The sequence below is a fragment of the Equus quagga genome, chromosome 4 (assembly GCF_021613505.1).
Source record: "Equus quagga isolate Etosha38 chromosome 4, UCLA_HA_Equagga_1.0, whole genome shotgun sequence".
NCBI lineage: Eukaryota > Metazoa > Chordata > Mammalia > Perissodactyla > Equidae > Equus > Equus quagga.
In genome coordinates this window covers 78,882,178-78,905,421 of record NC_060270.1, presented here as the reverse complement: position 1 = coordinate 78,905,421, position 23,244 = coordinate 78,882,178, and the positions used below count along the sequence as shown (strand labels likewise).

At 43.4% G+C, this 23,244-nt stretch overlaps 1 protein-coding gene across 5 annotated transcripts in view; it reads right to left on the bottom strand.

Annotated features, from left to right (window-relative positions):
- MGAT5 (alpha-1,6-mannosylglycoprotein 6-beta-N-acetylglucosaminyltransferase) overlaps positions 1–23,244 on the bottom strand; it is a 328,832-nt gene that overhangs the window by 26,914 nt on the left and 278,674 nt on the right. For 4 of the 5 annotated variants that reach the window (XM_046658448.1, XM_046658446.1, XM_046658445.1 and 1 more), the window contains 3 exons: positions 21,293–21,442; positions 11,754–11,900; positions 3,955–4,071 (listed from right to left, as the gene is read on the bottom strand). In XM_046658448.1, coding sequence (XP_046514404.1) covers positions 3,955–4,071; positions 11,754–11,900; positions 21,293–21,442 — 414 coding nt within the window. The remainder of the gene's footprint in view (positions 1–3,954; positions 4,072–11,753; positions 11,901–21,292; positions 21,443–23,244) is intronic. The other variant, XM_046658447.1, reaches the window with a different exon arrangement.

Sequence of the window (23,244 nt, the reverse complement as noted above, 5' to 3'; positions counted from 1 at the left end):
ACAGGACTGTTACTCACACGGCCGTGGAAGGATGACTGCAGGCTGTACTGTGTAGTTTCCACTGGCCTCGGAACTTTCCAATGTCTCCCCACCTTCTCCTTTGTTTTCTTCTCCTTACCTCCCTCTGTGTGGGATGTCCTGTCTCCCCTGTACACTCTCATTTTCTAAGATTACAATTCCTACAGGGAACTGCTCTCAGAGATCAGCTAAGGTCTCCATGGTGCCACCTGACAGACGTGGCTTGGCATCGTTCAATGATGATATTCAATGGCATATTCAATGATGATCCAATATTTCTTGGAAGGTACCAGAAGACCAGGAGTTGAGTCCTATCCCCTCTATCTACTAAATATAGGATTTTAAGTCAGACATGTCCTGTAATTTCTCTGGATGATATCAAATGTAAACTAGACCATGTTATGCCCCTGCTCAAAACTTCCCATCCCACTTAAAACAAAACCCAGAATCCTTATTGTGCCAGTTTAAAGGCTCTACACATTCCGGCTCGCAGGGACCCTTTTATGGGCTCCATTATTTCTGATGAGAAGTTGGTGGTCTTTCATATTATTCTTCTTCAGAATGTAATAAATTTTTCTCTGACTGCTTTCAAGATTTTTTTCCTTATCTTTTGATTTCAGCAGTTTGGCTATGATGTACTTATTTTTTTTCTTCATATTTATCCTACTTGGGGTTCACTGAACTTTCAAGATCTGTTGGTTGATGCCATTCATTAATTTTAGAAAATTATTAGCCATTATCTTTTCAAACTTTCTTCTCTCCTCCCTCTGAGATTCCAATTACACATAAGTTAGGTTGGTTGATAAGAGTCCCACCGATCCCACATGCTCTTTTTTATTTCATTCTTTTTACTTTTGGTGATTCAATTTGCATAATCTCTATTAACAAGTTTTCAAGTTCACTGATGGTTTTCCTCTTCTGGATAAACCCACAGAAAGAGTTCATTTCTGATATCATATTTTTCACAGTTCTAGCATTTTTTCATTTTGCTTTTAAAAAAAATTTCCATCTCTCTGATGAAATTCCTCATCTATTCACATTATGTTGTCCACCTTTTTCACCAAATATTTTAATATGTTTATCTTAGCATTTTAAAGTTGCTTTGTGATATAATTCCAACACCTGGGCCATCTCTAGGTCTGGTTTTACTGACTGTTTCCTCTCTTAATGATGGGCCACATTTTCTTGCTTTTTTGAGTGTCAAGCAATTTAAAATCCTGTAATTAAATATGACAAAGCCTGGCATGAAATTTCTGACCCATTTCTAACAAGCACAAGGATTTTAACGACAATAGTTTTTCTATTATTCTCATTCCTCACTTCATCTCTCTTTCCCACTCTTATCTTTCCCTTTACTTCATTTCATGCTGTTTTTAATCTTATATTATTTTAGCAAACTAGTCAAAAAGACCTAGGTTTCAATCCAGATTCTACTACTTACTAGTTGTGTGATCTTGGTAAATTAATTAATTTCTTTAAACAATAATCTTCTCACCCGCAGAAGGATTAAATGAGATAAGGCTCAGAAAGATGTACAGAAAGATTCTAGATGTGTTAGAAAGAGGTTCTCTCTACATAAGACACTATTACAGTTAGCTTTTTTTTTCTTAAGTGGTCTTAAATAGTTTTTGGAATAAGATGGAAAAAGGTTGATCAGGGTTTTAAAATGTGAAACATTAAAGCATCCATGGAATGAACAGAGCCAGGCTGACATAGGAGTGAGCAAATACAACTCAGTGCCCACTCTCAATGCTTCATGTATCAGGCATTCCCATCAGATATTTGTCTGACAAAAGGATCGTGTGACCTGACTTGGAAAGAGGGTCTTTGCAGATGTAACCAAGTTAAGATGAGGTCATAGAAACTTAGGGTGGGTCCTAATCGGATATGACTGATGTCCTAAGAAGAAGTGGAGGACAGTTATATATACACACACACACAAGGAGAACACCATGTGATGACAGAGGTAGAGGTTAAACGCTGCAGCTGCAAGCAAGGAATGCCAGCAGAAGGTGGAGGAGGCAAGGAAAGATCCTCCATCAGAGGCTTCAGAGGGAGCAGGGCCCTGCCAACATCTTAATCGTGGACTTCTAGCCTCTAGAACTGTGAGAAAATAAATTTCTGTTGCTTAAGCCACCAAGTTTGTGGTTCTTTGTTATGGCAGCCCTAGGAAACTAATACCCTAAGGGACTCTGGGGCTCAAGAAAGAAGGAAGAACCTTCTATCTCCACAGGAATGACTAGATGTGTGGCAGATATTCTGAAGCAGTCCAGTGGTCCCATTGTCCACTCAGCACTTCTCTGGGCTTGGCCAACCAGAGGTCTGGGGAACTTCTACTCTAACTATTGTGACCAGGATTGGGATTGTACATGCCATCAATGGGAAGCTCTGAGCAGCCACCCCAAAGCTCAATAATCAGACCCCCTTTAAATGGAGCAGGACATGGATAATACATCGGGGAGCTCTTGTTCCCCTGGAGATGCTCTGAGTAAGATGAAATTGGCAGTTCAGTTCTCCACATTCTATTTGCCAAAGGGGAAAGATGGCCCTTTACATGGGCCAACAGCTATTCTCCCAGGATATATACCTTTCCAGCCTCTTCCCCTCATTCACACTGTGCCTTGAACCCATGTCCTCCTGGGTCCATTTCTCAGTTTAGCTTTCCAAATTCCTACTCCTCCTCTAAGACTTAACTCAATGCTGCGTTCTCCAAAAGTCTCCTCGTACTTCCACTCCTTGATCTTTGGCAAGTTGTTGGCACTGAACATGTTCCTCCTTACAGTATGCTTATTTGCAAACGCCTCTTCCCCCTCCCTCCATGCCTCCCATCCATCCATTTGGTAAATCACTATGCTGGGTACTGAGAACACAGCAGTGAGGCAAATATATTTCCTGCCCACGCTGCTTATAGTCTAGTGGAAATCCAGACTATCGATGATAAAAATAAGAATATTATATTATTATATATATAATACTGACTTAATAATATTGACTAAATACTATGTGGTAGACGCTGCACATAAGCACTTTATATTCATTATCTCATTGAATCCTCACAAGTACCCATAACATGGGTAATATTAGTCTATATTAGAGATGAGGAAACTGAGGCTCAGAGGTTAAATAACTGCCTGAGGGGATGCTGCCAGTCGGTGGTCGAGCTGGAACCCAAATCCAAGCCATCCAATTCCAACTCGCCCTCACAACCACACCTCTACTGCTTCTCTTAAAAAAATCTAACAGAGGGTAAAAACTGTTCCCATAAGGGCAGTATGGAGGGCTGGGTGCACTCGATAGAGTCCGAGGCAGTCCCGGGGTTGGGAGAGGATAACCTGATGCAGCCCTAGAGGCTGGTCAGCTTCCTACAGGCAGGGAGCCGGCCTCATTTATGTTTCTGAAAGTGAGTCCCTAGAGTGGCTCGGAGGATGCTCTGCACAGTGGGTACCTAATAGTAGATGTCCACTGAATTGAGTAGGACAGTCCAGAGATGGTAGTTACTTATACAAAATTCTATAAAATGTTGAGGCAGAATAGCCAAATAAATAGATGCTATATAATAACATTTCCTAGTATTTCCTTAATCATTCCTTATCCTTCTCCATTTTTTTGTAGGGTAGTAGGTCCATCTTTTCTGATCTTTGTGAGAGCTATATAATTATGTCTCTGAGGCAAGTGTAATTCAAGCTCCTGTGTCTGGGATCCAGGAGTCACATCAAAGGGTTTGTAGAATACACCCACACCTCTGGACACCAGCTCTGTTTCCATTTCACAGAGCATCCACGACATCCCCAGGCCAATCCCACAGCTTGGCTACTTTCTAATTCCAGAGTTAAGCTGACATGGAAACGTTCCAATGACTCAAACAAAGGGCCTGTGATGCTTTCCACTCATTCCTGTTCACATTGCAAACAGGGAAAATGGTATAAAAGAAACAACCTTCTGACTTAAAATTGCTTTCACCGCATCCTCTACTTCCTCCTGATTGCTGAGGTCGACAGTCCAAACGTGTGGCCGGCCGATGAAAACTTCAGCGTATGGATGCTGGGATGTCAGCTGGAAAAGAAAAAACAGAACATCTCAGTCTTGCTGACACTGCCTTTTTAAAAAACCTTCTGTGCTAGATAAAGCGTTGCTTTTTATGGAACTTAGTTGTACTTGCATAGGTAACAATACATTTTTCTTCTTTCCTTTGACGATCAAAACGTTCTACACACCCATAGCAGATAACAATAAAATAGAGATAGCTGTATACTCCTTTTTTTTTTTGACCCAGAGGGACATTTACTGGGCCCTCCCAGGTCAGAACCATCTGGATGTGCAGTCACGGCACTAACAGTAAGGTACAGTAAGGAGATTGAGGCTGTGAGGTGTGCTCCGGCTGGGGTCACCGTCAGCACCTGCCTGGATACCCAACAGATTCATGTGGGACGTTTTACAAGACAGATGCCCCGGCCGTCCTGGACCCGCTGAGCTGGGACCATGGGCACTTTGGAGGGGCCTCTGTGGGTCTGGGGTCCCGGAGGGGTGGCATGTGGACCATGGCCCTGCCTAAGGCCATGAGATCCGTGGGGCAGGACCGGTGATGGCTCCACATCTTGAATCGAACTTGGGGAGAGTTAGAATGTCATAACCAGGTGACATGGAGGCTGTTACAAGTGACTTCAAGTCCTCCAATCACACCAAGAAATAATGAGCATTTACCCTTAGTCACATCCCAGCTCTGAAAATCACCTTGATCAAACGAATATCGGTTATAAAACGCCAATTAGGATAGACAGGTAAGCATAAGAAAATTACAATAAAGTCGTTAAACGCTTTAAAGTCATAGGAGGATGAGTAATGGCGCATATGAAAGGGGACAGAAAGACAAATAATGCTACCAAAAAAACAGAGAATTTTGGAATGGTTTCAGGAATAATCATTAGCATAACACTGGAGCCTTAATATTTATAAAGACAATTTGCAATCAGAAAAGCAAGGAAAGGTGGTTTTTGTTCTAAAGGAGGTTTTATTTTAAGCACAAAGAGTGGTCAAAGAAACCCACTGAATGAATACTGGTCATTCTCAGATCTTGAAGAGTCCTTTTTTTGTTTTGTTTTTGGTGAGGAAGATTAGCCTTGAGCTAACATCTGGTTCAATCTTCCTCTACTTTGTATCTGGGATGCCTCCACAGCACGGCTGATGAGTGGAGTAGGTCCACGCCCAGGATCCGAACCTGCAAACCCAGCCACCAAAGCCAACTGCACGGAACTTTAACCACTCAGCCTTGGGGCCAGCCCTAAGAGTCCATTCTTTAAGACAGTTAAATGGACCCCTCAAAGTCGTTTCCACCTTTATTCTCATTTCTCTTTAAGGTCGTGTTATAAAGAGAGCATTCTGGACATTTGTGAGAACATTTTCAGTTCTCACCAACACTGGGGGTGCTACCCTTAATCCGTGGGTGGGGACCAGGGACGTCGGACACCTGTGATGCACGGCACAGGCCTGCACAAGGCAGAACCATCCACCTCCAGCACAGCTTTCATGTGTCCTGCTGGGCTTTCACGTGGGTTCCCAGAATCTAACTCTTCGGTACAGTTTTAACATACATTCAATTTCCTAGGAATGTAATTACCGTATAAATCAAGGGATGTTTATACTCTTTTATTTGGGACTTCACCAATAAGCTGTTACCATTCTGGAAAAATCATGACAGCAAAGTCAATATCACTCAGATTATCTTCAGTACAACACACCCAAATCAGTCTGTGTGTGTAGCTCTCACGTTAATGGCAATCGCATATATATGTGTGTATATGTACAGGTACTTTTTAATTTAGCTTCTCTTCCCTAATGTCAACTATAACGATCAGGGGCTGACCAGATTCAGCCCTTAAATACAAACTTATTCACTATAAGGAGAAACGAGACATCACGATATCTTCTAGTATGGTTCTTGGGTATGGTACAGTATTTCTTGACTATATATACAGTGAAATATGTATTACCTTATTGTAAGTTATTTTCCTTTAGATTAGAATTAAAGAATCATTCTTTTTTGAAATTGCATATGTAGGCAGTGTATGTTATTTATGAACTTCATTTCGGGAGAGAAAAACATCTTACAATATTCTTGTAATAAAGGAGGTGCTGCTTTGCCAGGTTTGAGGCCCTTGCTTTTGAGGCCAGGCTGGCTCTCTTCTTTTTTTCTCAGTCATCGTTCTTCGTATCGTGCCACATCAATGGTGTGTGCACACAACTGAGGGTGAGAAACCCAGAAGATAAGTTACTGGGCCTCAGCTCCGAGCCTTGGCTGGCACCCACTCATGGAAATCACGCAATTCTGAGGTACAGGAATCCTGGACTTTGCTCCTGCCTTCTCTGCTAAAATCACACCCATCACTGGCCTGTTCAGCTCCCCATCCTTTGGACATCATCGTCTTCTTTTGCTCAGCTGTATGGTCAATGATAGAACCTACAGAGGGTCCGCAGACTCTGAGAGCTGAGGAAACGTCCATTTTGTTTCCTCAGCACATATTTTAGATTTAACACATATTGACGGAGCTCTGGCTGGGCGAGGCACTGTGCTCATTGCCTGCACACACATTACTTATCAGGTTTCCTGAGTATCCATGAGGATTCTGAGGTTTAGTGGGGTCTACAATTCCCCAAGACCACATGGCTAAAAAGCAGCAAAGCAAAGTCAAATCTGGGTTCTCAACAACTTACTAGCTTTAGAAAAAAAGGAAGGTGACAATTTTAAAGGATGCTATTGGGTTCTTAAGACAAAGACCAAAAGAAGCCAATGTAAACACAGTCTTGTAATCACTCTCCTAAAACTTGCCAATCTAAAAAAACCCCCAGGACTGAATTTATGCCTGTATTACACCTTTTCTGAAGATGAGCAAAATGTCGCACCATTTTCATTTTGTGGTCTGGAGAACAAACTAATTCTTCCAATGGAATCGGGCAAATTAAAGTTGCCATCAATGTCACTATTCAGCCATTTACACATCAGCAGTCTCTCTCCCCTCCCATTTAAAGGTCTCTGCTTGTTTACAAGGTTGCTCTTGGAAAATACAAAGTGCTGAGCCATTATCATTTTGTTCATTTACAATTATTGAGGGTTACTTAATTTTATGACTAAGGCATTTTGTGATTCATTATTCCCCCTCTGAATGTCATGTTCTTCCTCGTTAATTTATTGAGAACTGTCTGATCTGAGCTACTTCATGGTATATCAGTCAGTAAATTTACTGGCGTATAGTTTGTAAAAGTAATGAAAATCTTATTAAATATGAGACATTACTTCAGAGCGGCTATTAAATCTTCGAGGAGAGCACGCGTTCTCTTTATGGGGAAAAAAACCCTGAAGCCAGAGAATTTCTAATGGTTTACAAAATGCCAGAATAATGATCAACAACCTACTAATATGTTTTCCAATAAAGATAAAAATCCAATTTATATTACGTTTAAAGTATAACTTGAGCCGACCACATTACTTAAAACATTATGAAACTTTTCCCCCTGAGTGAACATCACGGTCTAAAAATTGGTCCAATGCAAAAACAAAAAAGAGCCCACAAAGTTAAACTCATATTTTTCTTCTCTTCAAATGAAGGCAAAGAAGAGACATATATGCAACTTATATGGACAGATTTATATGGATTAATTGTTCCTTAACTCGAAAGACTAGAATAGGCACAAAAGATAGCTTTGAAATGATGTACGTTTTGGTTAAAAAAAGAAAAGGATAATTTCTAGGGATTTTTGACCCTTAAGGATGCGTAGAACTATTGGCAGCTCTTTGCCAATTAAAAGCATCTTGGTTAGGGGGATTTTCTGGCTTTTGTGAGCTCAAAGAGCAGAGCAGGGTGGCCCACCTGGCTGCGAGGTCAAGTTCACTGCCTCCTCGCAAAGCTGCGTGTTGCTGTTGGCTACTAAGTCTACTCTCTGCACTGTCTCCAGCTGAGAAGGAGACGGTTCCATCAGATGGAACCTGCCCGCCTGCCCAAAGCAACTGACCTTCTTCAAGGTTCCCTCCAACTCATCAACATTCACACCTCTCAAGCTTGAAATCGCCCCCTCTTCCTTGTCCTTTAAAGCACAGCTCCTCCTCCACCTCCTTCTCAGATAACTTAGCACATTCTCCACCTGGCGCAACTCCAAATTCACTTCCTCCCCTTAATTAACTTAGCTATTTCTTTATGCATTTCCATTGATTATGTATCTGTCTTACCACTCCTCCATATTAAATTTTGAGCTCCTGGAAGACAGGAAATGTGCCCTGGTAAGTTTTCCCCAAGGTAGCATCTAGTACCACAGATCCTGCGCAGACATAATCAACATCTGTCAAATGACCTTTTGCATCTCAGCCCTCCTATGGGAGCCCAGGACTGATGAAGTCATCTGTGTGAGGTGACGTGCTGAGCAACTGTTGCAAGGACCCCACAGTGCCATTCTAACTGAAGTCTCAGTCGGGCACTGGTGGAATCATCTGAAGGGACAGGAGGAACCAACTGCCTGGAAGGCAGCTCGAATGCCCACTCTCTTTGAAGAATGAGAATCTTCCAGGATCTCAACAAAAAGCAAACTACTCAGTGATGGTAATTGATTGGAAACAATGAACACAATTTTCTCAATAACTTCATACTGGGTAATCTGATCTATGTAACATTATATCACTCACTGGGAAATAGATCATGTTTAAGAGTGTCCTAAATTTTTTTCAGGAAAAAATACTCAGTTGTAACAAAGTATCATCAAAATCTTTAGAATTATCAATTAAAAAAAGGTGCCAGTTGCCAATGTAGTCTAAGATACTTTCGATTAATCATTCCTCAAAGGCATGTATTAGAAACTGTGGGAAGAACAGAGATGGGTTTCTTCACTTTTCACGCATTTAAAAAAATCATGATGAGGGAAAAAGGAAATCACCATTAGAACACCACATTAATAACTGCTGTAGGCAAGATCTACTGGTACATGGGAAAAATAAATGGGCAAAAGTTTCAAGAGAACCGAGATATATGCAGTCTCAAAGTATTTCCCCCAACATAGAGAAAAATAGCACCTTTATCGTGGAGAAACCTGATAAACACGACCTTCACCAAGTGATCACGGTTAACATCACCAGTAATAAGATATATCGACATGATGCACCCTGATAGGATACACTGAGGAGGCCACATCACTTCTGGGGTAGTCTTGCCAAAAATGTGTAACCACAAACTAATCACGAGAAAACAGCAGTCAAATCCAAATTGAGGGACAGTGTACAAAAAACTGACCAGTACTCTTTCAAAGTGTCCTGAATGACAAGGGAAGACTGAAAAATTGTCATCACAGACTGGAAGAGACTAAGGAGACATGACAATTAAATGCAATGTGAGATCCTGGATTGCACCCTGGAACAGAAAAAGGATTTTAGTGGAAAAACTAGTAAAGTCCAAATAAAGTCTGTAGTTTACATAAGACTATGGTACCAATGTTAATTTCCTAGTTTTGATAATTGTACTGTGGTTTTATAATGTTACCATTAGAGGAAGCTGGATGAAGGATATACCCAAACTCTGTATTATTTTTGCAACCTTCCCGTAAAACTAAAATTATTTCAAAATAAATAAAAAGTAAATTCCAACAATTCCACTTGCAGGTATACACCCCAAAGAACTGTAAGGACTCAAGCAGATACTTGTACAGCAATGTTGACAGCAAAATTATTCACAATAGACAAAAAGTGGAAACAACCCAGGGTTCCATTAACAGAAGAATGGATAAATAAAATATGGTATATCCATACACCGGAATAATATTCAGCCTAAAAAGGAATGATTCAGACGTATGCTACAACATGAATGAAACTTGAAAATATTATGCTACGTGAAAAAAGCCAGTTACAAAAGGACAAATATTGTATGATTCAACTTACATTAGGAACCTAGAACAGGTAAATTTATAGAGATGGAAAGTAGAATAGAGGTTACCAGGGGCTGTGGGGAGGGGAGATGGGGAGTTCTTGCTTAATGAGTACAGAGCTTCTGTTTGAGACAATGAACAAATTCTGGAAACAGAGAGTGGTGATGGTTGCACAACATTGCGGATGTATTTGATGCCAGTTAGCCCTACACTTAAAAATGGTAAGTTTTACATTATGTATATTTTATCACAAAAAAGTTAAAAAATTACAAATAACTATCCAATGTGGGCAGAAGCAGAACTTCAGAGATTTCCTACACCTAAATTAAAATGTAAGGATGATTTATTAGCTCATCTTTCCTACCGCAAACTGGAAAGTTTCAAAAAGTTAGACGCTAAAGGAGAGATTCCTAAATTGATGTTCTCGCTGCTGGGGAGTGTCTTCAAAGCTTTCCAGAGAATAAGCTCCCCAGTGCCAGAATGAAGGTCCCTGATCTCTGCGTCCTGGCGCCTCCCACAGCACTCGGCACACAGGTGTGCATTAAATATTGCTGAGGAATGACCTCCCAAAAGAAACCACACCCCAAAAGGAAGAATTCAAATTTATCATATTACGGAAGGAAAAGGCCAGCCAGCAAGCAAGCAAGCAAACACACACACAGGGTTAACCCTTGTCAGGCCACAGCTTCCTCTTCTTCAGGATAATCTACGGGTCTTGTTAATCTTCCTCCATCTCCTTTGGCCCTTTCACTAATGATAGGGAGAGTCAAGGAAAAGAACTCTCAAAATAATCAACTCTATGAGTTGGTAAGATTTCTGAATGGTCAGTAAAGAAAATCATGGGAAATGTGTTTTATATACTGTTTGGGGGAGAGCGGTCAGGAGAATGGACCCAGAAAGGTTTAAAAGCAGAATTGAAAAACGTATGCTTTAAAAACTGTGCTACTATGTCATGAGATGGCTGCCCAGCAGTGTCACTCCCCAGTAGAAGGCCCCAAGTGACAAGGGCATGTGACGACTCCAACCCTTGGGGCTTCCTGCTCACGAGCAGCCCGCAGAGCCACTTATTAACTACATGGAAATAATAAGAAAATCAAGCTTATGGTTTCTTGCACACACCTGTTGCTGACCAGATACAGAAATACCCAGCTGGATCACTCACACGCTCTAAATGACTTTGTTTATTGCACCAACTTGAATCCAACTGCCTTCAATGGTGATTCATCACCCACTGTGGATTTTCAAGAGGATCTCTGAAGGCAATTCAAATAAACTTCTGCAAATGGTTTGAGCCATGGCAGGATTACTTCTCAGGATGGTGCCTGCTGGTGGTGGGTTAAGGGACCAGGTACATTTCTTCAGTCACTCATGAGAGGTCTTGTCTCTCAAAGCTGATGGTTCTCTAAGGACCCTCATGGCACACTTTTTATTCCCCACAGCACATCATGGAGAGTAGGTTCTTCAAAAACATCTGTTAACCAGCTGATGCCCTTATTCCATAAACTCTAAACATTCAGAAAATCAGAGTTCAGTTCATTAGAAGGCTGTAGATGTCTGTTCGAATTAAGACAGAATTGGGATAGAGTAAAAAGATCCCACACTTTGTAGAGGGGTGGAAATAGATTCAAATACTGGCTCCGCCCCTAACAAGCTGGGGGATGTAATCAAGCCATTCGTCTCTCTGAGTCCCTGCACACTCTCCTCCTTCCGCTCAACTATGTTAAATGAAGGTGATGATACCTACTGTCCAAGGCTACGAGGTTTAAATGGCTCCTAGAACTCAAGAAATAGCTCTGATTCATATTATTGAAAGGAGAATGACTTTTATCGATGCTTACCTCTCTTAGAGTTGGCTTGCCAATGAAGAAGTCCGTGTTTTTGCTGCTTTTGGGTGGGTTGAACTTGGGATTCAGAAAAGCACATCCATTGGCGATGGCCTCCAGGGGAGCCGGGCCCTCGTAAGGGAACCCAAGTCCAGCAAACAACTGCAAGACAGAAGAGCACCCCACCTATGAACACGTCAGTCAGGACTGGCATCCCTGGCTCGCAAGGGCTACTCCAGGCTCCATTCCTGTGTGGAAGCCCCAGAGACTCTGCACGGTTCCCAGGCCACAGGGGGTGGGGCGAGGAGAAGTCAGCTTACATCAGGACCCGAAAAACATGACCAGGGACCCTGAAAGGCTCATGAAGCTGCTCCGGTCATTATCTTCTCCTCTTTTGCTAAAAAAGTACAGAAAGAAGTGTTGGGGTGGGCAGTTGAGGAGGCAGGGTGGTGGGGTATTAAAAGAATAAAAACAACAACAAAAACCAAGACCCAACAATCATCTTTCTGTAACTCACCGGGAGACACGACTGGAAAAACACTTGCTTAACTAAACAGAAGGTTTCTTCATTGAAGCAAAGGAACAACAAGCCCTTTCAGTGATGCTGGGCAGAGGGACAGAAAGGTCACTTGGAGGTTTGATTACAGTTCAAATGGAGCGGCTTTAAAATGATGGTAGGTCAGTAAACACAAGTTTTCATAATGGGGTTTTCACTGGGGGATACCAACATCTCGGTTTTTATTTCCCCCTCCCTGGAGGGAGGGTGGTAACCTGCTCAATGCTCAGGCCTGCTTCCCTCTCCAGTGAGCAAACCATGCGTTTTCCCCACGGCAGACAATAGATGGCAGCAAAAACACACTCTCAGAGTCCTTGAAGCAACTGCAGCTGAGAGTTGCTGGGACAAAGGGGACTGCAGTTCAGTGGCACTGATTCCGGAGTCCAGAAATGAAACATCATCTCACAGAAATGCTTCACGGCATCTCCTCACCACAGGGTTCTTCAGACTGCCGGAGGGTGTAGGGTATTGACGGGCAAGGTCCACGTCTGGGCTTAGTGAGGTGTGAGATCTCCCTACCCACATTAAGGGGCCGATTCTGAAATTGCTCCAGTCTCCAGAGGCACATCAAGTGGCGAAAGGTAACTGGGTCCCAGGGCATCATTTCCTTCTGCCATCACGTTGAGGAACACCCACACGGCCAGGCCCTGAGACTGAAGGATGCTGCTGAACCGGATATAGCTACAAGCTTGATTCTCCTTTCCCCGGGTCCTCTCCCCAGCAATCGTGTCTTTGCAGCCGCTTTAACTGACCGATTATTTAGAATGGTTCCTAGAGAGCCCTGAGCCCAAGCTGCCGGGTTCCCCGGACAACACTGGAAGATGCAGCATGTATGTGCTGGGCACTCAATTCCAGGGCTGAGCATGGCCCACAGTGGACACACTGGAGAGTCATGTAACCCTCACAGGGGTCTTTCTGGGACAAGAAACTAAAATCTCAGGTTTTCTGGACAGATTCCCTCTCCTATAATTGTGTTCTTTTGCACAGAATAGGATACTTCACCTTCTTATTGTTTTGGAAAAATAACCTTTCATTTCCTGTAAACATTGAGATGACTGACTATACTGTCAGGGACGTCCACAGGGGAGGGAACTGGGGAGAAAAGAAGCTTTGAAAGGCCAGCTGAGCTCTTGCTGTGGGCTGGGTCATTTCCCCTGGGGCAGAACCACTGGAGACATGGGGGCAAGCGAAAACGCGGCAGCAGGAGGCTGGAAGCTGTATAGACAAGGGGTATCTCCACCACCATTTGGAGGCCCTGCTTCTGGATCTTATTCTTATTATGTAGCTAACAGGAGTGAGACTATCAGAGGGAACCTATGTGTATAGGATACGGCCCGAGCATGTGGCTCAGCAGTGGCAGGTGCTAGACAGCAGCAGAAGAAACGGAACAGTGGGCGCAGTCTCAAGACATCCCAGCTTCGATGAATAGGAGGACTCCAGGGTCACCATCCTTGAGGCTTTTGATCACTGTGATCTGCCCTCCCCATCAGATTTTGGGGAGGGTGTGCCAAGTCTCCAGGGGAAAGGTGACCTCTATCAGGCTGGGGTTGGGCACAGAAAGCAGAGGGACCCCAGATCCTTGTGACCCTGAGCAGAAAGGTGCTGGAAGATGCAGGCGGAGGGTCCCTGTGGGTTTAACCAGGGGCCTTGTAGATCACAGTGTTTCCTGACCTCTGAAAATCAGAGCCTGCCGTGAAGCGTCGATACCTTCATCAGCTCTAAATTGCAAAGAACTTTGGAGGAAATGCAGGAAGCACAATGCTTGTCTATTTAAATAGAAAATCCTGGAAAAAAATTTAATTAGCTCCTTCAGACCAACCAAACTGAACCCATTAATTAAAAGCATTTGAGGCTGTTGCTTAATGGACTTGAATATGCCCTAGGTTTAATTATATCTGAATAACAATTTGCACCATCTCTTCTGCTCTGCTGGCATCAGAGTATCTCAGCACATAGAAAATACACACTTTGGGCTAACTCTCCAAGCCTCACAGTTTTAGAATGAAGTTGAAGCAAATACCGCACAGTTTCTCGGCAATGAGTTTTCTTGTCCCACTAATTAGGATTACAGGAAACGCATTACTTGAAAACACCAAAATAACAGTTCTTTGTCACTTCTGTCAATAAGCCATTTTTTCTTGCTTCCTGTGTACTCATTACCTGTGACATTATAATGGAGCAGATGTATGAAGGTCAAATTGCACACTTGAGGTTTGAACAAGGCAGGCAGAGAGTTCATCACCAGCGTGAACTTCTGAGAGCTGATGGCCTTGCCGCACACTGGTACCTTAAGCACACTAAATTGCTTTTCCCCATCTCCCTCTTCCCCTGCCGTTCTGCCTACTTACAGATTTCCTTAGCATGGGGGCAAGAGACACACTACGAGGATGCATTCAAGTGCAGAGGCTTAACTCTTCAGGAGGAAGCTGGGCATATTTTATTTATATCTCATCTGGCCCTCAGAAGCCCAGAATCTAATGAGGATATTCCAGATGACAGAACATCTCCATGGCTGCAACTCCGGCTCCATCAATGAGCATTTCTAAACAGAGGGATTACATGCTTTAAAATTAAACTTTTGAACTAATACTATGCAAGCGAGAACAGATGAAGCCCCAGACGTTGTATTCATGGCACAGGACTGGAACATTCTCACACGCTAACAAAGAGTTTAGGAAAACCATTCCGTTTTTCATTCTCTGTGAGAGGAGAAATGGAATTGTTTTAATCCCCTAAGTGGAGTATAACAAAGAATCCTTTAAACATGGATTAAGGTCATTCTTAAGAAGACTGGACTGGTTTGGTCAATTTCCAGTCACTCTTGATGGGGACCATCAAGGATAATCCCAAACAGGAGACACGCTCAACATAGACTTTGCTGACTAGTTTTTTTTTTTTTTTTTTTTTTTTTTAGGAGGATTTGCCTTTGCCCACAACTTCTTTCCAATCTTCCTCTTTTTTTTTTTTTTTTTTTTTTGTATGTGAGCCAACACCACAGCATGGCTGCTGACAGACAAGTGGTATAGTTCTGTGCTCGGGAACCAAACCTGGGCCATGGAAGCTGAGCACACTGAACCAAACCACTAGGCCACAAAGGGCTGGCCCGACTAGTTTTAATTGGACAAGTTGGTGAAGTGGCTCAGGAGGGAGTCTGAGCAATGAATCAACCTCAGCTTATCCAGTAAACTGATTATTGGCACAAAGTGTTCAGGACAATACAGTGATTAACAGCACAGGCTCTGGAGTCAGGCAGACCAGGGTTCAAATCCTGACTCCATCACTTCCTAGATCTGTAACTGTGGAAAACTGTTACATGCCTCTTTCTGTGGATTTTTCTGAGGTCCATTTATAATGCATTCTCTCTAGCTGTGAGACCTTAGTCAAAGTAACGCAAGCTCTCCAAACCTGTCTTTTCATGTGTAAAATGGTAAAAATAATAGCGCTCTATTTCTTGGGGCTGCTGTGAAGATTAAATGAGATAGTCCATGGAAAAGATGTATTCCAAGGTTTGGCTTTCACCAAGTTCAAACCCAGATTCAACTTTATGCAGTTGCTTGCCCATGACCCTGTATTGTATTGCTGGAGTGTAGGTCTGCTGGAGTCATGGCTGTGGGTTTTTACAAGCCATTCAGCATCTGCATGTGTATTCATGAATTCTCAGTGACTCATAAAGGACCTGGACTGAAAAAAATGGAGGGACATCTATGAGAAGGGGGCCAGCCCCGTGGCCAAGTGGTTAAGTTCGCGCCCTCTGCTTCGGCAGCCCAGGGTTCGCCAGTTTGGATCCTGGGTGCAGACCTAGCACTTCTCATCAAGCCATGCCACATAGAGGAGCTAGAATGACCTACAACTAGGATATACAACTATGTACTGGGGCTTTGGGGAGAAAAGAAAAAAAAGAGGAACATTGGCAACAGATGTTAGCTCAGGGCCAATCTCCGCCAAAAAAAAGGCAGAGAGAGAGAACATGGTTTACAGTGACCGCCTCATGAAAAGGTCAGTCCCATGAGCCACATGCTGATGTTAAACCTTACTTGGTTATTCTTCCGATAATGATTGGGAATCACTATATTTTTGGTAACAAGTATCCCTTTTATATCTTTAAAAAGAATTCATACAATAGCGGGTATGGAGAAAATTTACTGTCCTGATAGGTGATGTTTTCATGTAGCCCAAAGGGTTCCCTTTTGGACATCTGTTTTCCCTTCTGTACCCAATGTACACAACAGTGGCCAAAATCTCCCCCATACAGGTTTGGCCACACCCTTTCACGGACTCCAGGTGCCCCAACCTATACTACCTGTAACTATATATTATAACTATACTATATTCTCTCTTAAAAAGCTAGAAGGACAAAGGAGATTAAGACAATGACACTTGTCAACCGTGTTTAAGTGCCCAAAGTTTGTCCAAGTTGGCTGCTAAAGCAAAGGCTATTTCCTGGGGACCCGCTCACTGGGTCAACTCCCAGACTCTGCCCAGTTATCCAAGTGGCCTTCCAGAAGCAAAACAAAACAAAACACAAACAGCAACATCCAGACCAAAATTTCCTGCACTTCCACCATCTGGAAGCCCCGGGACAATTTGCATTGTAAATGCATTCACTTGGAGATGGGGCAATAAGAGAACATTTGGATAAATTTAAAACTGTAGACACTGACCATCTCCTGCCGTGCCAGCATCACATGTCTACCGTTCAAAGGCAACTCAGTTAACCCCTCCCTGGAGCAGGCTTCCCTGAGCACCCACCTGTCACCCAAATTCCACAGCAGGCTGACCCTTCGCTCTCAACAGTGAGGCAGCACAACAGGCCTATTCGCTGCAACATGAGGATGGCTTCTAATGGTACCGAGATCAGAGAAATTTTGTGATGAAGAGAGAATTCGCGGAAAGGGCTTAGCACAGGTAAAGGGTAGAGAAAATGGCAGTTGCTGCAGTAAACCCCATGGTTAAGTGCACCACAATAACACGAATGCGCTAAATGTGTTAAAACATTTGACTTCACAAGTCACAGTGCAACATCTTACACACCCGAATGGGGGATCCTGCTCATAGCATCGCAGTGAGATTTTACGTCAGTATCACTATTTTTTATTATTACTCCTTCTACCTGTGTACTTTTCATATTGTTCATCACCTGTTTACCTGTTGGTCTCCTCCACTACGCCTGTATACTCCTTGCGCGCAAAACTGCCTTAGTCATCCCTGTATCAAAAATGCCTGGAATATATTCAGTACTTAATACACATTTTTCGGGTAAATGAGCAAAAGAATAAATATTAATAGACTAGATCTTTCCAGCAATCTCAAGCGTCTCTGTAAGGAGATGTGGACGGTTTTTGTATGTATTTGGGTGTGGGGATGTCCTTTTGTTCTTGAACTCAGAGAGGTTATTGAATCCTATCTTTATACACTCTTCATTCTCTGCACATACGTGGGAGGGGAAGAGGGAGCAAGCAATATGTGCATATGCAATTTTTTTTCCATCTAGTTGAAACAGGAATGACTTGAGGTACTGGTCACCAGGATGAAAGCTGCTTGACTGCTTGAGGGCAAATGTTTCAGTCTGTGAAACAGAAATGGAAGATGGACTGCTCTACCAGTAAGTAAGCTCTTGGGCTCTCCCTCCCAGGGCCTGGAGACGTGGGCAACAGCATGGAGAGGCAGGCATGGGGTATCAGAAGAACAGTGCCCCTCGCAGGGGAGATCCTGGGGATCTAGGTGCGTAATTCATGAGAAAAGCAAGAAATCTCTCCCAGGGGCATGGCCCCAGGATCCCAAATGGCAAGTGGATTTCACCTTGACTCCTTTGTTCACTCTTTATACAATTATCTGAAGGCCTTCTACAAGCCTGGCACTATTCTAGGCACTGAGAACGCACTTGTGAACAGAAAAGCAAGGCCCCTCGCAGTCATGGGGCTGCACGAGAGTCTGGCTCACCGATAGTGGCTGCCACAAGCCCTGGGTTTGAGAGAGATTGTGCAGCCACATCCAAGCTTATGGAAAGAGCCATGGTTGATTCGGGGGGGGTCAGACGTGGGGATGGCATGGGACAGGGACAGTACCTACTGCACATCTTCCAACCCTGCCCAGGCTCCTGGCTGAGTTCCATGGGTAAGCTGATGAGCTGACGTGGTAGGGAATCAGGGTCGTCATGACCCACCTGAGTGTCGGAGGGAGGAAGGACCGGAGGTCTGGGTAGAGAAGGGGTACAGCAACAGCATGAGCAGCAGCAGCTTCTTCCTCTGGTTTTCCACAGCCAGAATTTGTTCTCGACTTTGACTGTAGAAAGGGAGGTACCTGTTCTGGCTCACTTCAAACGCTCCTCCAACCCAGCGTAGGAGGCAAATGCCCCATTCTATAAGGAGCCCCACGGTAAGACGGGGGGAGGTGGGCATGAAGAGGTTAAAATTAACAAGAGAAGGAAGAAACCACATTAAAATAGACTAAGATTTAAGCCAAAAGTAAAAACATGCCACACCAGTCAGTCCTACTTGCCAGCTTAAATTACACTCCTGGAGTTTGCTGAACTGAATGACTTGTCTATAGCCCTCTGATAAATAATTAATTCATCCCAATTTATAAGCCTATTAGAAGAGTCTTCTAGATTCAACAACTTCCCAGCTCTTTTAGCCCCGATGTTAGTATTACAATTCCTCCTGTCTTCATAGGCATCCTGCAGCTGGAGTCTGCTAATGACACCTGGGCCCTTAATGGCATGCCAGGACAAAATTCTGCTGAGCAGAGGGTTTCCTGGGCTTGGTGCAGAGACTGAAAGATGGCTCATAAAGAAAAATAATGAGTGAGAAGCTGATTAAGCATCAATCATTTCAATACGTGTCTAAACCCTGAGGAGAACCAGCCCTGCTTCCTTCTCCAATAACCAGTCTGAGGAGAGTTCGAGCCTCACTCATTCTGCAGACATCTGCTTCTCTGCATCTCCAGCTTGCCACTTTCAACATGGATCGGAATAAATTGCTTTTAAACTGCTCAGAGACATAGAGGAAAAAGCTAGAGACAGAAAGGGTTATAAATGCAAAGCCTGCTGGTCTTTAGCATCATTATTTCAAAGCCCAAGATTCATTCATTTCAGCACCTGCTGCTGTGTTCTGGGTATAAGGGGAATCTCGGCGATACACTTCCTCATTTTCATCATATTTCCCAACAGTTTTAGCCATAATTCCACTTGGAGCACCTTAATATATTCTAGTCAGATGAACAGGCAATACAAAATGGGATCAGTGACATCCTCTGAAGGCACTGGTTTTTCAAGGATAAATATACGCTCCTCACACTCGGATTCAAGCTGTACCCCCTTGGTTGTCAGGCAGACTCTGACACTGCAGCCTGGGCCTTCCGGGCGTCTTCTCTTCCTCTCCTGGACAGCAGGGACCTCAGCTTTGGCCTATTTTCCATTCTCTGATAGGGTAAATGGATGGTAGGTAAGCAAGGGTTCTTTTAAAATTTTCAAGGCTGAGTAACACATTCACGAGGCTGGGTTAATAGAAGCGTGTGAGACAGTAACGACACGCTGCTGAAAACCAGCGCTGTTGAATGTAATTTTAAAGGAGCTTGAGCTTTCTCCTCAGTGTGATGTGGGGAAAAGTAAAACGAGGCAAATGGCAAAAATAGCATTGCCACTAAAGGGCCCAGACATTCTAATGATTCTAAAATGTCATCTGAAGACAGGAGGTGAGTAGGAAGTGAACGGTGCACACTGTGGAACAGACTGCGCTCCTGGATTGTCACAAACAGTCATCAGACCACAGCTGACCAGGCAAAGAAATAATATCTTATTTACAACAAAGCAGATCTTTGGCCAAGGAGATCAATAAGTTACCAAACTAGTTTGTTCATGGCATCACACAAATGACTTGGAGGTAGAAATGATTAGGTGTATTGGTATACGGATAAACCGAGGCAGAAAGGAGATGCATACTCTTTTGGCTGGTGAGTATCCACTAAATGTGATGTTTAGGTGTTTGCTCATGAGGATGTTACGTTGAGTGCGTAGCAGAGCTTTAATTTCCAGTAAAAAACAAAAACAAAAACAAAAAACATGACCTAGGACCACCTGCCAAGACAACCTCGGTGACTGTGGGCAAGCCAAACTCTCTAGTCTATTTCCTCATGTTTAAAATAAAGTTAACATTAAGACCTTCCCTGCTACCTCTTACGGCTATTGTGATAACTAAACAGGACAGCATACGTAAACACATTTTCCAAAATTGAAGTATCACACAATGATCAGAAATCGGTATTATGCCACAGAAATTCACCTACCCAGCTTCTCTCTCCTGCTTTGAAAATGAAAACATAGTCAGCCCCTTATCTAATTTTATCTTCCACTGTTTCCCAACACTTAGACAAGATGGGTTGGTTTCTGGCTCTCTCCTGAATGTGTCATCTCCACGTCCACAGCCTGACTCTCACTCCTGTCTGTCCCACATGTCAGATGAGCCACACTCATCCATCTTTCATCTCTTACATCTTTCATCACGCCTTCGCTGCTCCTTAAGCCCAAAGGAACCTTCCCCTTATCTGAACCTTGTCAGTGTCCAGTACAAACATTCTGAATGAGGAGGTGCAAAGAAAAGCTGGTTGGGGGACCAATTCCTTGAATAGCGGTGACTGGGAAGGTGGGGGAGTTAAGCACCCCAGACTTGCTGTGAAAGTTGCTGCTCTATCAGAAGGTCTGACGCTCGAGACGGGGTCTTTCCTGTCCTGTTTGCCACCAGATCCCCAGCCCCTCGCTTGATGCCTGACACAGGGTAGGTCCTTAGTAAATAAGTTTTAAACTGTAGCAACCTTCTGCCACACTTCACTAACTTTTAAGCTACAGCTGGTCCAGAAAAACCACTGCCTAAAAATGACCTGAAGAGCTATTGCAGCATTGAAAAGAAAGCATGAGAGGTTCTGATCCCATTTTCAATGCCAATGGAAACAGATCTGTAAACAACATCACTGGTGAGTTTTTACAAAACTACTAAAAACTGACCTTGGTTTCTCGGAGAAGAAACTGCAGGTCCCGTCCGCTGAGGATACCATGGTTTTTCACGTAACTGGGAATATTCTTGGTGCTGGAGCCGTAAACAGTCGCATGCACCTCCATGTACGTGTGAATAATGTCCAAGTACATCTTCTTATTCTGAAGAGGGGGCACAAGGAGAGGGCATTTCTCTTTTCATTCTCGTAACAATCTGTCTCATAACTGGAGGCCAGAGTTCTCAATATGCAGAATTTGGCAATTCAACTCCTAAAATTTCTTTCAAGAGTAATCTGACAGGATTTTGAGGACAAAAACAATCATATTGCTGATGTCCACTTTTGCAAGAAGAAACATATAGCAACGTATTACTATATAATACTAATATATCATTCTGTAGTATATTATACATAATACCATATTACTATAGAACATCAATGATAGATCAAAGCCAATTGTTTTGAACTATCATTCTTGTTCTGTAAATTACCAGAAACTCAACACTTTTGCTTTTGGCTTGTCTTCTTTATGGGGGAGGAAGTTTGGGGCAGGAAAACCCAGAGAAGGCAGTCAGTTGGACTGGAACATTTATCCGGAGATGCTAAGCTGTCCCAGAGGAATACAAACATCCCCAGCCCCAGCCAATATTTCTAGTGATGATTAACTCATGTTGTCAGAACTGGATCCTACCGAATTCGAATCATGGGGAGATGAGAGTTTCCCACAATATACATTGACACGGCAGCTGGAGAGAGAATGAGAATACCCAGGTAGACAAAAGTGGAAACAAGATTAAATGTAAAGTTTGATGAGCTCTGAAACATTCAAGAGCAGTTTTTACTTTTCTTAGAAGCAAAATAAAACCTCTTTTCTATATTTGCACGCACTGAATTTCGAGGCACATTTTCTAAATCAAAACCACCTGTGAAGCGGAAGCAAGCTTACTTTCCCATCCTCTCCACATTTCCGTGTGACTAAGTTGAACAAGCTGGATTTTGTAGGTTGCTTCTCTTTTTTTTTTTTTTGGAAATTTGAAAGATTCAAGTTCTGTAACGTTTTCCAGTTGTATGAAAGTGGGACAAGGTTTTCCCATTCTAAGCCTGTTTTCACACACTCCAGGAAAATGTAATTATAGCCAGTTTTGTGACTTCAGACCACAAAGGACATGGGGATGTGGCATCAGCAGCCACAGTGTGCAGAGAAGGGGAAGCGGGCCCCGATGAGAGGAGGAGGGCAACACCTCTTCTCAGCCTTGCCCGGAGGGACACCCTTACTCTGACTTGGGGGACAGCTCCTCACAGTACCATGAGCCGGGTTCAGGGTCTGCTGTCTGCCATTCACTGCCTGGTGGAGAACATTACAAAGGATTCTCAACTTTGGGGGAAATATGTTTCAAATCGTGTATCAAAAGTCCTCATGACTGGAAAACCAGTATAGTCTACACTCTCCAGGCACCAGGATGATTTTGTTCAGAGTCAACCAAGTCCATCCCTGCCCCCTAATGTAGGAATAAAATGAAGACCTGGGATGAAAGTTTAATTTCATGCCATGTTTTGTGTGGCTGGAAGATGCTCAATTCATTACTTCAGAGATGCAGACCCTTGAATCAGTGCAGAGGTGACTAAGAACCGTTTATAAACCATGACTTCCCATTCACAGCTTGAGCCGAATTTAAGATCACTTCCCTGGTGTAAGTTAATTTGAGGGGTTCTATGATAGAGTTCTTGTGCTAGATATACCCGATTAACTCCTGCCCCCCTGAACCCCATTCTCAGCGACTCCATCCCCATCCATAGCCCCTGGTAGGTAGGGCAGGGGGTTCTGCAATCCTGCCTCTGTCCCTGCTGACCAGCCCAGGGTGTGTCTGACCTGAGGGGGACCCATTCCTCGGCTGGCCAGCAGCCTGGGACAGTGTGGCCAGGCTGAGGAAGAAGAGTTGAGTCAATCAGACCCTGTCTCAGGAG